Source organism: Anthonomus grandis, chromosome 16 (genome assembly GCF_022605725.1).
Source record: "Anthonomus grandis grandis chromosome 16, icAntGran1.3, whole genome shotgun sequence".
NCBI classification, from domain to species: domain Eukaryota; kingdom Metazoa; phylum Arthropoda; class Insecta; order Coleoptera; family Curculionidae; genus Anthonomus; species Anthonomus grandis.
In genome coordinates this window covers 15,107,871-15,126,558 of record NC_065561.1, presented here as the reverse complement: position 1 = coordinate 15,126,558, position 18,688 = coordinate 15,107,871, and the positions used below count along the sequence as shown (strand labels likewise).

The following is an 18,688-nucleotide window of genomic DNA, read 5'->3' as shown; positions in this document are numbered from 1 at the left end:
ATCGATATATTCAAATAAGTGATGTACATGTTATTCTTGAAAGTTTGGACTTAGAGGAGGCCTATGTGCAGCAGTAGACAGTGATGGCTACAAGGTGATAATGATAAATCAATTTGAAAATTTTGGAATTATCTACCATATATACAGTGAATGTGAGGAGCAACAAAACTATATAGTTAATACCATGTATTAATTACTGAATCAACCTGCGATATTTCCTTTTTTTATATAGGTCTTAAATGACATTGCTCTAATTCGATATTACGACATAATTTTCATCCACCCATTCGAAAAGCTCCAATTTCTTAATTTATAATTTAAAGACACTTTTAGGCGACGAGCCAATAATACTGAATTTTTATTCCTTTTCAGACTAATTACAGCAGACATTTGGAGGAAATTGCGAAAGAAGCCGAAAAGCAAACTTTGGCTACTGTCCAGGGCCTGTTAACGGAGGAGAAAGTTAATAAAGCAGCCCAATTACTTGAACATTGGGAGGAGTATTTGGATATTTCGGGTAGGTTTACATTTCCAGTAATAAGGACGGGAATTAATATTACCAGCAGCAGTAGCTATAGTTATATAATTTCCATTATCATTCGCATAAACGCTAATAGTCGGAACGGCACTTTCCTAACGCAACTGTCACCAAAAGCGGAAAATATTCTATTTAAGCGAAATAAATTAAATTTCGAATATAACAGCAGGAGCAGCGGCTCTCATTACCATACCCTCAATGGAAATTATTAATTTGCGGGCTCGAAAATGTGTGTTAATTACACACACTTTTTGGGGTTGAATTAGTTATTACATTCCGGGGATGGTTTAAATTAATTATTGCACTGACTTCACTAGACTAATGTGAGAAATGGATTTCGAGCTTAAACCACAATCATTAATTAGTGAATATTTAAGTCATGCTTTAGAGTAAACTTAGTGTATTACTTCTTGTAATTGGCGTGAGATTAAATTCCTTATTCTGGTATCTTCTTCCTCATTTAAAACGAATTTAAAAATAAGCATTTTTATCAACAACTAAGGGCTGTAGAATAAGAAATTTAAGAAAAAAATAAATAATTGTTTTAAAGATATTTCATATGAAGTAGTACATTTTACAATTGATAAATATAGTGCAGATTTGAGTATACAAATTTTATCAGTAAAAAATGCATGCCTTGAGTTACATACTTAATTTATGTAATAACAAAATACCTCAACAGTCAAATGACAATTAGATATATTCTCTACATATTTATCCACCGAATTAGACATACATATTTAATCTGTATACCTAAAAAAAACAATTTAAAAAAGTATGTTTCAGCAAACAACAGATAGCAAACTAAACTAGTCTGTCAAACAACACAGTAATCAGTAATGTAAACAGTAATCACACTGTGAATGGTGCCTCTGTATATTTATGTCACAATAACTACTATTGGAATCAATTTGAACGTAGGAATTGACCTGCAAAAGTCTCGGTTCTGGTAGAAAGGAACAAACACGCTCTACTGGAGACTAGATTTTACAAAATCAACATAAAAAGCATAGATACGAATTGAATGGGAGGTAATACATCTACTGAGATGGTTCCAAATAGGTTCAAGCTGTAGCGTAAATTGTCTACTGAAGACTAATTTAAATAGTTCTGCCGAGTTGTTTTAAATAATTCGATAACTGTTTAAAAATCCCCTTCCATACTTTATATGTATAACGTTTTAATTAAATCTTTTGGGCTTACATTATTTCTATTAGTCCTGTCTTTCATATTAGTTCAATTAGTTAAACCTGGAAAAAAAATGTGAACTCAGGAGGAGATTATAAACTGTACAGCTTGCATTTTGCGGATGACCAAGGAAGTAATACTGGCAGAAAATCAGAAGTGGGGTTTATCAATTAACCCATCAAAAATAGAGAATTTAGTGGTGGTAAGTGAAGGAAGATATTTTGAACTAAGAGTTACGAAAATAACATGACAGCTAAGTATCTCGGTGTAAGTCGTCGATGGTCGAACACAAAGGAAATATTTTATAAGCCCTATATAAGTTAGAAAAAAAAACTGCTATGATTTAAAATTAATTTTCAAATTCTTCTTTTTCTTCTTTCTTTTGATAGAATTATACCTACTTTTTTCCACTTTTTATTCGATATCCTGTGACGATGAAGTCCAGGAATCAGCTCATCTTATTTATTGGTCCTCCTAAGGGTATAGTCGTGTTCGTTTTCTCTCTCTCTTCTCGTCCGGTTGTTGTCGACTCTCTTTTTCGCTGCGTAGGTACGATAGACCTCACTGCTCTTCTGTAAATCCTGGCCTTGCTCGCAATCGACATATGTTTGTTTTTCCAAATAGTATCATGTAGACATTCGGACACCCTTGCTGCTTAAATTACTTGTGTTTTTACCTCGTTATATGTATTTCAGCTAGTTGAATTCAAAACTCACCACTTGTTCGATTAGTTGGTCGTTTAGTACCAGGTTCGGCTCGAATAGCATTCGCCGCGAGTTGTCCTCGTTTTTCGCTATAAGAACCGCGTCATCTACATAGCACAATATTACTTATGATGCGATCCATTCCAGGTTGAAGAGTGTCGGACTCCTTGCCTGATACCTATCGATATATGTACTTCCTCTGTGGTTGTACTGTTGTTGTAATTGAGTTGTTTCATTATAATATGGATTATATTGTTGTTGGCTACTCGTTCTTGCAGGTTTTATAGGACATCCTTTAGTTGCACTTTATTAAATGCTTGAGTTAGGTCTACAAAGCAGAGGAATGCAGGTTTGTTAAATTACATGGACTTCTTGATGATTTTTTGCAGTAAGTATATAGCGTCTATTATTGATCCATTCTGCCTAAATCTTTGTGAGCAGCGTTGTAATACTAGATTTTCATTGCTCGGGTACTTCTCCTGTAGGCATATTCATACTGTAAAGGTGTGATAGTCCTATCATCAGCTCATCGCCTCCATATTTGTGCATTTCGTTTGTTATTTTATCTGGGCCTGGTGATTTTCTGTTCTTAAAATTATTGGTTGTTGTTTTGTTGTAGTTGTCGATGTTGTTGCCCATGATTCATAGATCCGCTTACTTTTTGGTGTCCATTCCTCAGCGACAATAGTGACTGCTATTTGTTGGTTAAGTGGTTTCTTCTGTGATGTAATGATGTTCTATATTCTCCGTTATCCTCCGTGCAGGTCAAGTTGCATGTCGGTGCAGAACTTTTCCCAATAGTATTTTTTGACTTGTGTTAAACCATAGGTACCCCGTAAAACAGGACAGAGAACACGTAAAACCGCAGAAGTCTTATCTTGGTGTGCAATGTTATGTGATAGCTTGTGAACAGATGTCTCATTTTGCTGAATGTTGTTCTGGCCTTTTCTACTTCGTATTTCCTGCGAATTATCCTATTGCTCGTTTACCAGAGCTCTAAGATAACTAATACTACTTACTCGTTCTATTGGGTTTTAGCTGATTATAACCTAACAGTTAATAATGTTGTCTTAATCAGTTTAATCATTAGTTTTGTCTTTTTATTATTATTATCAAGGCCATATAGTTGATTGTACTCTGTTATTTTATTCATGAGATTTTATAATCTCTCTATGCTGTCAGCAAAAACGACCGTATCATCTGCATAACGAATATTGTTCACTTTTTTTCCATTCAGGGATATTCCTAAAGCTGTGTGCTCTAAGGTTTCTCTTAATATGAATTCTGAATAAATGTTGACCAATAATGAGGAAAGAATGCAGAATTCTTTGAAGGCATTCAAAATTTGGCCCAAAAATATTAAGAAATTTTGATTTAATTAGATAAATCTAGATCTATTCACTCTACTCTTTATATGTGCCTGGAATGCTAATTGGAGTGGCTGGAACACATCTCTAAATACTCTGACGGTTCTTCCAGGCAAGTGAGCCACTTGAAGTGCCTCGAATATTCTTCTAAGTACTCTGATAATTCTTCCAGGCAATTGAGCGATTGAAAGCGCTTGGAATACTCTTGGAAATACTCTGACAGCTCCGCCAGGCAATTGAGCCACTTTGAGTGGCTTATAATAAGAAAAGTTATGACGAAACTTCTGTTTTTTTTTTGCTACATTCTGGCGCCCAACAAAGTGTTGTTGGGCGCCATATTTCGTTTTCTCAATTTTATTCAATCTGTTGATAAGAGCGTATATTATCAGGCCCTTGATATGTATAGAACAGTCGAAGATTACATGAAATGCTGATATTTCCGATTCTGACCAAAGCTGATTGATTCCAGTACAGGTTGGCAATTATGTTGATGTCTCATCCAAGCCTAGATTTTTAGAATTTCTATCATTTTTCGATGATCCATTTTATCAAAAGCCTTCTGGTAGTCAAGGAAACATGCTACATTTCATGCATATCTGCATAGCTGAAATAAAACTTGGATGCATATCTCTACTCTAGATGTTACCATCTGTGTAGGTGCTATTTGCTCTTTATTGTTTCTGTAGATTTTTCTGTGTATGATTTTTAGAAATGGTTTCAGTAGCTAGCTCACCAGACTTGTTGTTCTGAAATCTTCAGACTTTTTAGGTCCCGATTATTTAGGCAAAGTAATGAACTCTGATGTGAGCCACTCGTGCGGAATCCAACCGAAACTATATATCTTATTAAGCACATTCGTTAACTACGTCATGCGGTCTTCGTGGATTTTATTGCTATTATAACCTCGTCAATTGACCTGGTTCTGTATCATATCATCTACTTTGGGAGGTTCAGTACACTTCTCTTTAATGTCTCCTTCCTTGGCTTGACGCACCTTTATTTTAATAATTTTGTTTATGCTGTTGTATGTGCTATAATCGTCTTTCTTTTTTATTCGTTTAATTATCGTGCTTACTTAATTAGTCTTCAACGATTTGCAGCAGTCAATAACCTTCATTATCAGTAGTATCTAATAGTACTGCACCAGCACAAGTTTTCTGTAAGTAAAATATTTCCATATCTTCCAGGCAGTTGAAATAGAAAGAGACCCAAACACAGGAAAGCTTGAAAAAGATCGTAGCAGGAATCAGAAAACTGGTTATTAAAATGACTAGAATCAGTCAAGGAATGACTTTCTAGAAAACCTTCTAAATCAAAACAATCGTGAAATATTTTAGAAGAATGGCTAAATCAGCTGCCTGGAATTATTAAAATATTTCCATATCTTTCAGGCAGTTGAAATATTCGTGTGTTTCCTGGATCCAGGAGCACTATACCAACATCAGCATATTACTTATCAGCAACCTATTACTTAATGTACTGGAAGAATCACTGAATGAGTCGCCTGGAATTAGTAAATTATTTTCATGTTATCCAGACAGTTAAAGTAAAAATAGAGCTAAACATAGGAACCCTTGAAAAAGAATATATAAGGTGATCAGAAAACTAATGTTCAAATGCCCAGAAATTAATCAAGGAGTTTCTCGTCAATCGCTCGCTCTCTTTCTGTTTGAGGTAGTTCTAAACAGACTCTTTCGAAACGTTCGAAGTCCAAAAAGTCGATCTGGTTTCTAATTACATAATCTGTCCTGTCTGGAGATCCAGGTATATCATCTCTGAGCTGGGACTTTGAACCATGCATTTGCTATCATAAATTCATGCTCTTCTGCAAATAATCCCGGCAAATCTCCTCTATAGTTCCAGAGATCTTTCCCTGAGATCATATGGTCCTATGATATCTCCTATCCATCCCTTTTCAATATTTGTTCATAATTATTGTTAGGTCCTGTTTGAACAATTTCTTCAGTATGCTTCTAATTTGGGAATCCTTAAGGATTGTAATAATTAGAGATGTTACCTGATATGAGTAAACATGTGACTATGTATCCAGAGCAGTTTTTAATCCTGCAAGAAATTCACAAGAACATATTGTGGTTGTTACCGAGGACCGACTTTATTTCATCCTATAGGAAACAATCAATAATCTGATTATCGGAACGCCGAGCACGTTATTGCCTTGCTAAGCAGCATCGGCTCAAATACTGCATATTAATTTGATGCGTTATTGATTTAGTCTTTATTGGAAATTTATATTTTTAAAACCTTGTTCTTAATTTAAACTTGTTTATACATGTTTATATTTTTAGTGTATTAAGAGCTGTTCGGTTCAGTTGTACTCGGTGCTGAATTATACCTAAATAAACCTAAAATATTTTATGCTTGGATTAATTTAATTTAATTTAATAGAGCATAGTAACGCTGCCTGTACTTTAACATAATGAAGCGTTAATTAATAGCTGGCTGCTGTTAATTACATTTGGTTAAATGCAAAATATTATATGAGCTTTATTTTTATCGGAAATGATTTCTGACTTGAGCTAAAATTTACAAAAAAAATCAGTTTTTTTCCTCTACTGAATAACTTCTTATATACCTCCTTTACATGCAGCCTTACTGCCATTGCTACTAACTTTTCCACGCCTTGCATATGCAATGGCAGCGCATAGTGACATATTTACATACTCACCCGCCCACTTTCCTACACAATTCCCCGCTGGCTTTCAGGGAAGTGAGTTGCATGTAAACCGAGTGTATTAGATCGTAAAATATGCCTGGTTCTCGTCTACTTAAGATATATGTGTCTAAACTCGAGTCTAATGTTTGATCTAAAAATATTTGACTTCAGCATTGACTTGCATTGACTTCATTGACTTGCCAAGTGGATTTTGCCAAAAAGAATTTTTTAAAACGTTCCTAAAGTCGATATGTACTATATATTACAGGTTTATCAACTGAAACCATGGAAGAAGAAGTAGAACTCTTTCTGAGGAGGATCTCGAAACTAGAGGGTCTACTAAAAGAGCTCTACATGAAATGTTCCCTTGCCAACGAAGCCGGCAATCTTCTACAATTGCTAGATAAATGCACGAATATTTCTAAGGCGGTTGGAAACGATAAATCTCTGAACGCTGGAGGAAGATTTGAGTGGGTTAATTCAGTTTTGGTTAAGGTAAGAAATATAAGGGAATTTGTATCTAGAAGGTCCCAGTTCATAATTTTCTTATATCCATTCAAGGAAAAACGTAAAAATTTTAAAACTCATACTTACTTCCTAACTACCCTGATAAAAATGATAACCGTCTATCCTAGAAAGTGAAGATGCTTATATATACAGGACATTTGAATTACTTAACATTCAAAATGGTTGATTGATCCGACCATTTGGAATATATTCATTATTTCGAATTTCCGTGGTTTTCAGATGCAGACAACAGAGAAGTCGTAACTAGTTGTCAGATTTGTCTTAATCTGGTTGTAAAAAAATTTTAAGATATTTCAGTTGATTAGTATCTTTTACCGTAATCAAGTGTATTATAAAGCAAGCTCTATTCTACAGGCCTTTATAGGGCCAATTTTTCGCTTAGGAGCCAAAATACTCAAGCATTAGCTTGCAACAAAAAATGACAAGCAAAATTCTGATCACTGAAAGGAAACGGAAATTAAAATTCTTTAATTTGCTAAAAAAAAAGTAAATGTAGCGTTTTCTGGAATGAAATAAATTTCTACGTTATCTGGAAGACATAAAACTTACTTTAATTAACTAAAAAGACAAAAACCAATACAACTACCTAAAATTAAATATTTTCTTTTCGACGTCAGATACCTTACTTAATTTAATTTTTTACAACATGTCTGTTAGATGGTGCCACGGTATAAAATTTAATTTTTTCATATGGCTCGCGATCAATCTGTCCTGATCGTATATTCTCGCCATTTAGTTTTTCAGTTTGGACCGAACTTCAATTAGTAATAAGTAAAGGGGAGTAGGAGAAACGATTTTGTTAACATTTAACTTACATTTGTCGTAATTTTCTCTGTAAACGCTCCTCTACTAAGTCAAATATTTGGATTATAAGCTATATTTCGCTTTACAGGTCTATCTTTACCACTCTCGAAATAATGCGAAATAAAGGTTTTAGTGCAGACTTTTTTTTCTTGCTTATGTTATTGTATGTTAAGCTTCGGTATATATAAGCAAATTAAACTCATTGAATTAGTTAAAAAATTCTAGAGACCCTTTGTACATGCGATTCAATGTATTGTGTCAGCTTTTCAGGTATAACTCCTTCATCGTGTATTTGTATTTTTTTTACATCTACATGTTTTAACAAGTCCCGCTGCTAAAAACAGCACTCTATAGATATTTTATGTTTAGTAATTAACACTAATCACATTTTAAATTCGCTCAAAAGAACAATGATTTACAATGCCACTTCGCAACTATTTACTCAAAATATAAAACCTCGCCCTACGGCTCGTTCTATTTATTTTTGTCGACCCGATTGTTTCACAACGCTGCCCGTCAAACAACCCCCGTGTTCCAGATAAAAATAATACTCCCTAATCCTGTCGAAAGAAGCCGAAAAACACTTAGTCTTTATTTTTATTTTTCTAGTGTTTGCAAGAGGGCTCTTGGCTTCTGGTAGATAACGTAAATTTGTGCAGTGCCGCAGTCCTGGATCGGTTAAATGGCCTGTTAGAGCCCAATGGCGTACTCACAATCTCCGAAAGGGGAGTCGACGAGAACGGAAAGATGTTCGAGGTGAAACCGCATAAGGATTTTAGGATTTTTTTAACGATGGATCCGAAAAATGGGGAAATATCTAGGTAAGACACTAGTTTTTTTTTAGTAATATTAGTATTTTTTTTTATTTATTTATTCTCAAAACAGTTTTTAGTTTTTACATTAAACAATATAATTTTGGTTATAAAATGTTGGCCCTGGTAATTTATGAATTTAAGGTTTACCTGCTTATAGTCCCGTGTAATAACCAAACCTTGTCTTTTTAAGATGTCAGTTCTATGTACAAAAGAACAAATAGAAATGATTAATATCACTTATACCTGAATCATACAGGAGCTAAGTTAAATAAAATCTATTCTTCTTGTGAATTACCCTAAGAATATAATTCTGCTCAACTCTTAATGGCTCCATGCTATTATGACTTGTATAAATAATTATACTTATTACTGTGAAGTTTCAGATCTTGCCGTAAAGAAAATTAATGTAACCTGTACTTTGTAGTGGTTATTTATAATTCCAAGATATTGTAGCGTTTTTACCATTCGTTAAGGTCTAAACTAATATATCCGATGCACAAAAATAGTTACCGATTTATTTACCCACGTACATTACTAAACACAATCACTTACGACTATTTCAAATATATTTATTTGCACCTTATTTATTTACTTCTAATTATTTCTCTGATTTAAATATCGCGCCAATATTCCGAACTGAACTGTCAGCTGGACTCCTAGTAGCGACGCCTTATATACTCGGCATACCACTGTGCCGGAAGATTCTCTAACTTTCCACACCTCTCCAGAGATGTCGTGGGATGTGTCTACTTGCGTCATCCTGGAATGACGAAAAGCAGCTGATATTTGAAACTTTATGCCAATATCTTTACAATATTTATGTTTTCTTGGTTTCATGGATTGTTTCATTAATTTTAGATTTCAGAATGAGAAAACTATTGTTCCATATTAATTGTCAGCCTCTGAGTACACAACCACTCCATTGATCATCAACCTGTCCAAAACTCACACACAAGGTGGTTTTCAATGTTTTACCCCTAAATGGCTCGCTCAACTATTTGGCCTGGTATTTTTAGTTTAAGTACAGAGTTTATATAGAGCGACAAACAAAATTGGTCCCTGTGCTATACCTGTGTTCATTATTTCTGGATTCCTGAGTGTATCATTTAGTTCTAGGCATTGTTTTATTTTCTGAACTTCATCCTTGCCAAGCCTCTAATCACATGGTGTTTCAAACTATGTAAAAGTTTGTCATGGGGAACAGTATCGAAGGCTTAAGGAAGATCAATAATTTTGTTTTCCATTATTTAGGTTCTTTGTGAATATACATACCGCATGTGCTGTGCAAAAAAATATAATAAATATTTATTGAAATATTTATCTTGTTGAATCATTCATATACTATGGAATACTGGCCTGAGGAGGTCTTTAAAATAATACACTTAAAGGTTTAAAAATAATACCAAATTATATCTTAAGAATATTTATTTCAAAAAACAGTAAGTAATGTAAACAGAATCTTACTATTCCATGTTGAGGATTTGGAAGAAATCAAAGATTAAGTAACTCTATTATAGGTACTAAAAATTTTTAAAAGTTGCCCCTGTAAATTAGAGAAATTTCGAATAATTTCAAGCGTTTGATGTCATTAAAATTATTCATTCAGATATTAATCATTTTCCATTGGTTGTAGTTTATTTTCCAGTATTTCCAAAATTGCTTTATAAAAGCATTTTAAGCAATTTTAAATTTTATTCCAGGTATGGGGAGTCATTTTAAGTGTCTTTCTTTCAGGCTGTTTTTGTCAGCCCTTAATATTGTTTGGCAAGTAAGAGTCCCGTTTCTTTTCTGCATTACAGTGTGGAGACCATTCTGCTACTATAGCTCCGCTTCAGTTTTCAATATTCTACAACTTCGAAGTCGTTCTTCTGATTTTGATGAAACTGCTGCCTTTTATCAGTTATGCTAGTTTTAGTCTGCCCTGGGTATTTAATTTCCCCAGTACCACCTATTTTTAAATCACAATTTTTTTTTTGGAAAAAAGGAAATTTTTTGCAAACATTTCTTTAAAAAAACAAATTTCACAACACTTCCTTCTAAAGACTATATTTTAATTTTAGGGCAATGAGAAACCGGGGAGTCGAAATATACATGCTCAACGAGCAAGAGCTTCCGACACCAAACAGTTTCGATCTAAAAAGTCTGGTCCACCTGGAAGGTTTAACGAATCCGCAATACATCCGAGCGTTAATAAAAATCCACGAGTTTATTTCCAGTTTAATCCAAAGCGAGAAACCAAGCCAGATAGACATTTTGCAATGCTCTAACCTGATAAGCCAGCAAATAAATCACGGCCTGGACGTCTTCGAAGCATTTTTCAATACTTGCATGGAGGTGTACTACAAAACGCGAAGTTTATCTGAATTTAACTGCAATAATGTGGTGGAGATTATCAAAGATGCTATTGAGAGAAGTCTAAAAGAGCAACTCGGTGATAATTTCAAACAAAATGTCACGTTGGGCACCAAACATTTGATTAGATGGTCTGATCTGGAAAAAACTAAGCATCACGCAGTTGCCTTTGAAACAGCTTTAATATCCTTTAACCAAAATGTGTCTGTTCCAAGCAAGAACCTACAAATGCCAGAGTTTCTAAAGCGACTAAGCCAGTCTAACAAATCCAGGTCTGCTAAGGACATAACAATTTGGTCTGACTTAGAACACGTCAAACGATACAACGATTTCTTTGATAGCGTAGGATTTTATAATGTAGCAAACCTTTTGTTGTTTAACTTTTCACTTAGTTCAGCCGATGATGTTGATTATAAAATAAATTATCTTAAAAGCATCAGCAACTCTGAATGGCAAGCTGCCATAGAAAGGTTTGAAAAGGTAGCGAAGGTCTTTGGCAGATCATCTCCGCAAATGCCTTTTGATTGCAGATGGATTAACAGAGATGAGAACAAATCTTCTGGTGACGCAATAAATCTCGCATTACAATTTGAAATATACAAGTTAAGAGACCGTTTTGAGATAAAACGTAGTGCAAATAATTCATTGTACATGTATGTATTGGCACTGAAAAATCATGAAGTTTCCAATCACATGAACAGCCAAATTTTAAATTCCTACACAAACTTGCGAGTGGCGCACTTTGTGTTTATGAAACAAGTTTTATTGGCTTCGGCTGAAAAAAATACTTCGCCGCATACTTTTGTGAAAACTTTGGAAATTTTGAGCTGGCGACAGGCACTTCATACGTTCCTGACTAGTGTAAACTTGCCCGATGTAGCTATAAAGTCTCCTAAACTATTTGAAAGCAAACTGGATAGCTTGGCTTTGTATTATAAGTGGTTTTTAAAGAATTCTGTAATGTGTTTTGCGGGAATGTTCGATGCCAAGGTAAGTTCAAGTTTTATTTATATTTATTCCGGAAATCATTATTTTGAAAAAGCTTTATTATTTATTAAAAGCAAAGAAAAGTGATTTCTGATTATAAATCACTTGAAACTAACTAATTTTCTATTTAACGACTTAATTAAATTTTATAGATTCCTGAAGAGCTTCAAGCAATTCTAACAACCCTCAACGAGTCCCTTGAACAAAAGAGTCCGAAGAACCTAAAAATTGCCAGTAACTTTAAAAAACTGAACAACGTTCCATCGTTTTTATCTTACGATTGGCAGTTGGAATCTCTCCAGTTGCTCCAGTCGTATGATTTTTATGATCTGAGAAATGACTTTAAAAGAGCCGTTAGCTTCATCAAGAACCACCCCGAATATAAATCTTTACTGGTAAAACTGAAAAGCTACATTTATAGCAACAATAGTGAGCTTTCTGGGGAACTTACCGGACTGAAACCTTTGACTAATGACGATACTGAAAAATTGCTAGAGGTTCACCAAAGCCAGTTGCTGCCTTTGATAAATACTGTTGCGCAAGCTTTACTTTTACGCACGATGGAAGATGTTATTTGTGAAAAAAATGTTAATTTGGAAGGCCTGGAAAGTAACCTTTTAATGCCAATTGAATTAGTTGGTGCACTAAACAGATTCAAAGAAACATCAGATCTAAAATTAACCCACGAAATCAAGCATCTCTTTTACTCTGCTGCTTTGAATTCAAGCAAATTTATTGAGGAAGATAAGACTGCTTTGGTACCAGGACTAAGTTCTGCTATAACAGAACTAGTGACTCATTTGTTGGTCAATTTGGATGGGGAAACGACTACTTTGAAGAATTTTAGGGATGTTCAAAGTCAGCAGAGGTTTTTGGCAGCGTTTTTATGGGACAACATGTATAATTTATCCAATGAAAAGTTTGATTTCATGTAAGTATATAATTTAGAGTTTAGTTACTTGAATATTCCTGCCTGGTAAAGTTCATTCTTTGAGAGACTTATTTAACTAGCTAATACGCACCTTTGTAAGTCACTAAACGTGGAGAACAAAACACAATAACTTGATAATTCTATGAAACTAAAATCAACCCGTAAACCATCCTTAAAGCTAAAAACACGTAAAACTATAAAATTGGATATCTTTTTTATCATTTTATGTGAAAATTGTGACTAGATCCTGAATTTTAGAGAGTTGTAAGCCCAAACCACTCAAGCGTTTTTACCGTTTATTTACACACTTACACTACTAGAAATATTTATTATGTCCGATTTAAATATCGCGCCAATACTCCGAATTGAACTGAACTGTCAACTGTCGTTCAGCGACGATATGGCTCTTTATATACTTGCCTGACCATGATTCCGAAAAATTCGCTATCCTTTAATTGTACATTCTCTTTATCAATATCTAGTTTTCTTTTAATTAAAATTTCCAGTACTTTTTTTCACATTAAATGCTTTACATTTGGTGACCTAATCATTTCCTTTTTCGATAAGCTTAATTTTCTCCCAAAGACTTTTTTGTGAGATTTCAATTTTTCGAGTTGTACTCATGAAAAACTGGTTAAAAATTGCCCAACTTACCCTTCGAAAAATTCGAACCTCTTGTTTACTGCCTTATGAATTACATTTTAAAGAATTACTGAAACAATGACTAACTGCTATCTAACTTGACCCTTTAAAACCAACTAATAAAAATCAACTTTTTTAGCTCAATCCAGACCAACATCCTGAAAAAATCCCTGAATAGCTTAACTGACAAACTAAAAAAAGTTTTGGGTCTTGGAACTTTGGAAAACCTCAACCACGACCAAATAAAAGACAAAACCCTAAAATTCATCATTTTCCAAATTAAACAGCCTTATGTGGAGCTAATACACGACCAAGTGGACACATTGTCTTATATAGCAGACCTCCATATGATTATTGCCTTTAGTGAAATGTTTATAAATTCGTCGTTGCCCCAAGTGGACCCGCTGGCAAAGAAAACCATGAAGAGAAACCACATTGAGTCAGTTATAAGAATGTTTGAGCAGATGAAAACGAGTTTTGAGCTTCAGAATCAGCTTCTTAGTAACGAAGTTTGTATACATCCCTATTATAATGCTCTTAGGGAGATTATTCAGGAACTGCAAGGAAAAGTACGGAAATATGGTGAGAACAGTAATGTTGGGGTCAAGAGCTATTCATACAGTTTCGTAGTGCAGGTAGGTTCATTTCATTTATGTTTTTTACAAGAAGGTTCCAGAACAAGACATCAATATCTCAATAAAAACTTCTGACCTTGACAACACTGGCAATCATTAGTAATATTAATTACACTTCCAATACACTAACTCGCTTCCCATTCCTCACTATCTATCATCACAATGTAGTCGAGATTCGCACTAAATTGTTAAGCATTCTGCATTCCTCTATACAGTGTGATTATGATATCCCAGCTTTTACTGAATCTTAGCTTGATTCATCTATAATGAGCAGTGAATTCACTTCATCGGATATCTTCGAGGTTTACAGGTATAATCAAACGACTACTAGTCTGGAAAGAAGTGGAGGTGTGGTTTTGGCAATTAACAATAAGTTATCATCACATCGATATTGTGGCATGCAAAATCTCAGTCCTTAATAAAAGTATCTATGTTTGTAGTGTACATACCCTCTACATGCTCCGTACATGACCTAGAGTCAGTATGCAAACCAATCTCTGAATGGAAAAGATGTCTTAATTGTTGGTGGTTTTAATATAACTGAATATTCTTCATATCTAGATAATGAGTCTCATATAACTGGGAAACTCAGCGCCCTTACTAATATTTTTAACTCGTAGAATTTTAATCAATTTAACACAGTAAGAAACAATAACAATCTTAGATCTTGTCCTCTATAATGTCCAACTCATACAGAGAGCCTTGAAAGAGTCCAGAGAAGGTTCTTGAAGTTTCTTTACTTTAAGACTCACGTATATTACCTTACTCAAGGATATACACAGGAGAGATTGCTTTCCATGTTTGATATTCAATCTCTGGCTACTGGCACAAACTGTTTTTCCCAGGTATTCTTGTTTGTATTACTCAATAATCAGATTGATTGCACTGATCTCTTGAATAAAACTTACTTTGTTACTTTAAACGTTCCATCCCCTTTTTCACATCGCAGTTCGGTTTTTGCTTTACCAAGAGCACAAACTAACAAGCTGCAATTCTCACCCATCAAAAATTTGACACGTGCAATGATCATAATCAACTCAGAATATCAGAATGTAGACATTTTTAGCAATTCAGCTTCGAAGATACGAAATCTTTTTTCAAGTCAAGTACACCACTGTGACGTTGAAAGTTTATTCTTTATAAGGTACCCTACATTCTTATTGGGCTTATACCTGTTATGTAGTGTAATTATAAATAAATAATTCATATACCTACATTTCTTTTTAGCAAATTCAACATGCTACCAGCAACATTATTCAACCAACCATCCTCGAGGAAATCGCGACCTGTACAAATTTAATTCAAACCTTCAAAGAACACAAAACTAAAAAACAAAGTACCATGGCCAACCAAAAAATAAAATCTCACATTGACAGTTTAGAAGCGAGAGTGCCCACTTATGAAAATATTATTCAAGATTGGAAACAATATCGCGGATCGTATCCGGATATTTTTGAACCTCTTTTAGCGAACCTGTGCCAGTTCCTATACGGGTTTAAGATGAAGATATGGTGGTTGAAAAGGGAGATCACTAGAAAGAATATCGATGTTAAACTTGATATGGACTTGGAGCAACAGATTGTAAACTTAGTAGCTTTGCCTGAATATGGTGAATTTAATTATGAAAATGCTTGGACTTTTACTCGTTATGTTTTGTCTAACGATGAGGCTTATATAAGAGAAAGAGAGCAAGTACGGCTACTAAAATGTACTATTTTGGATTGCTATAATAACTGTATTATTGCGTCAAAAATATCTGGAAAAATTGACATACATTCCCTCAAAGATTTCAGTCGTTTAGTAGATTTATTCGTAATCAGGTGGAATCTGGAACAAGAAAACAAAGAAAAGCAGCAAAAAGAAGCTGAAAGCCTTTACAAAATTAAGACAAAATGTGACGACAAGACTGAAGACCAACAAATACAAGAAGAATTACAAGAATTGTTTCCTAACCATCACGTGCTGGACTTCTCAGACCTTGAAGAAAAGTCACTATCTGATCCAACACCTGAAGAGCCGAAGATAACGAACTGTCCTCAAGTGATCACAAATGATGATCTAAAATATGTCACAGAACTTCATTCAAAAATGTTTAAGAACTTCATAAAAACCGAGTGGCTTGCCAGTAGGACTGATAACAGCATACAAGCTGATTTCGTTACCCCTTTAATGGAAAGACATTGCATTGCCAGAAAAATCATGGATAAATATCCAAAGCAGCTTCACTATGGTGTGGACCAAAAGATGTTTGGAAGTTTGGCAGTTTTAATTGAGGTGAACAGAAGATACGGAATGGCAAACGACTTAGGTACGTTCCCTGTATATTTAAATTTTAAGGCTTACAGAAATAATGTTTTTTATAGTTGATGGTCCCTCTCCTACCAAAATAACTAACACTAAAACCAGAGATTTTTACAAAGAACCAGACATTGAAGAGGTGAAATCTTGTCGACACGTGCTGGACATCTTAAAATCCAGAGTAGAAGAAGTTCTACTAGAATGGCCCGATCAACCCACTTTGACCACTGTAAGTTTAATGTAATTAATATTTACACTATATTAATAATATATTTCAGATATTGACAGTAATTGACCGCATACTAAACTTCGACTTAAAAAGTCCAGTGTCACGATTCCTGACTGGTCTAGATGTTTTATTAGCCAAATGCCACGAATGGGAGCAAGTCGCGCATAGCGGAATCAGTCTACTTAAGATCGTTCCAGAATTAATTGAACAAATTATTACTTGGAGAAAACTGGAACTGAGCCGCTGGAAAGATTTATTAAATTGTACATTTAATGAGTAAGTCCCGTTTAAAATTTATATATTAATCTAGTAAAATACTCAAGTAAAAAAAATAAAACTTGTGTATTCATTTATATTTGTTTTAAAGTTACACGCTCGTGAATCTTATTTGAAGATAATACAAAAAAAAATCCTAAATGATTTTATTTTAACAAAAGGTCAATTGATAAAAATTTAATAATGTCCATCTCCTTGTTAAATGCAAGCTTGTGCCCGTAATATTGAATGAATACGCTGCAACAAATCTTCCCTTGTGTTTGAAACTTGCACATATATAAAAATCAAAAGGATTGTGATCGGGTGATCTTGATGGCCAGGCAACAGGACTACCTCACTTTGTACCATATGTTTAGGCGAATATTCAATGGAACACCTTCCAAAAGTCCTTGCAGATTATCCATAAAAAATTAAAAGTAACTGTTCGCATTCAACTTTGCAGGAAGTGCAATCAATCAACAAGTCATCGATTAGGGCAGCCCAAACATTAACAGAAAATTTATGTTGAAAATTACATGGACGTACAGCTTTTGGATTTTCTGATTCCCACCTATGCGGGTTTCTCAGATTTGTAATACCGGGCATTGTGGTTGTCGCTACATCTACCCAGAATACTCTTCTGTTTAGGACGGGAATGTCCTTAACTAGACGAACATAGTGATCTGTCTCAAGCAAACCTTGTACCTTGCGGTACTGCGACTTGTCTACATATTCGACGTACACTGATAGTTGGATCCCTTGCAACAGTATCTAGTACTTGTTGATCCAATTGATCTGCTGGCAAGTTCACTCCCTGATCTACTTCCAGAAATGTTCGCTAATGAAGAATGCGCCGTATTGTCTAAAAAAAAATATGTAAATTGCTGCGCGATTTATAAACCGATGTCGATATTCGATAACTGCTTGACAAGTACTGCTGTTACAGTAGCACAAAATGTATGTCCGCGTACTCCTGAGAGGTAAATCAATAGAGTGTAGGCTATCGATAGAGTTTAGGGAATATAGACTATAAAATTTAAATGTTCAATCAACAATTAACATTTTCTAATGACTAATATATGCGTGATCATCTGTGCGTTGACTAAGTTGACCGATTCCTTTAATTTGACTGTTTTACCTCAAAAGGAGCCTGCACTTATAATGATAAACGTCTTTTATTGGAAATATATAATTAAATTACAACGAAAAATTATTTTTAATAATTAAAAAACGGAAAGGACCCTGAATATTGCTGTCTAGCTTTAAGAGCTACTCCACTGAACCATTTAACGCTCAAACAATCTTAACTTATTCTAATTCGCATTTCAAAATCAAAAGAATGTACAAATTGAACATAAATGTTAAACGGAGGTAAAGCAGTGCATGTAAAAAATTGTTAGTATTAATACAATATAATTAAAAATAATATAATTTTAAATACGTTGTCTTTCTAATAATATTTTTTTAAAGGAATATTTTAACTCGGTATTCAGGTGATATTGAATATTATTATAGAAAAAACCGTTGAACTACAGCTGAGTGAGGTGATATCAATATATCTTTTAACCTAATATTAATGCCCTTAAAGTGTTGAGGGTGTAGTTGTCGTCCATATTCCATGTTTAACCACTCTTATTGTAAAAAATTATAGGAAATGTGGTCATACTTTCTAAGACATGTATTGAACAAACATGTATGGTCTGAATGCGATATCTTCATAATTAATAAAAAAACCCATATA

The 18,688-nt window shown here is 34.2% G+C and overlaps 1 protein-coding gene across 1 annotated transcript in view; it reads left to right on the top strand.

Moving 5' to 3' along the window:
• Window positions 1–18,688, top strand: part of LOC126745526 (midasin) — a 242,157-nt gene that overhangs the window by 199,555 nt on the left and 23,914 nt on the right. Inside the window, exons 19-27 of the mRNA XM_050453403.1 lie at window positions 373–517; window positions 6,740–6,966; window positions 8,413–8,624; window positions 10,679–11,960; window positions 12,110–12,888; window positions 13,670–14,165; window positions 15,393–16,473; window positions 16,529–16,692; window positions 16,742–16,968. Of these exons, the coding sequence (XP_050309360.1) occupies window positions 373–517; window positions 6,740–6,966; window positions 8,413–8,624; window positions 10,679–11,960; window positions 12,110–12,888; window positions 13,670–14,165; window positions 15,393–16,473; window positions 16,529–16,692; window positions 16,742–16,968 (4,613 nt within the window). The remainder of the gene's footprint in view (window positions 1–372; window positions 518–6,739; window positions 6,967–8,412; window positions 8,625–10,678; window positions 11,961–12,109; window positions 12,889–13,669; window positions 14,166–15,392; window positions 16,474–16,528; window positions 16,693–16,741; window positions 16,969–18,688) is intronic.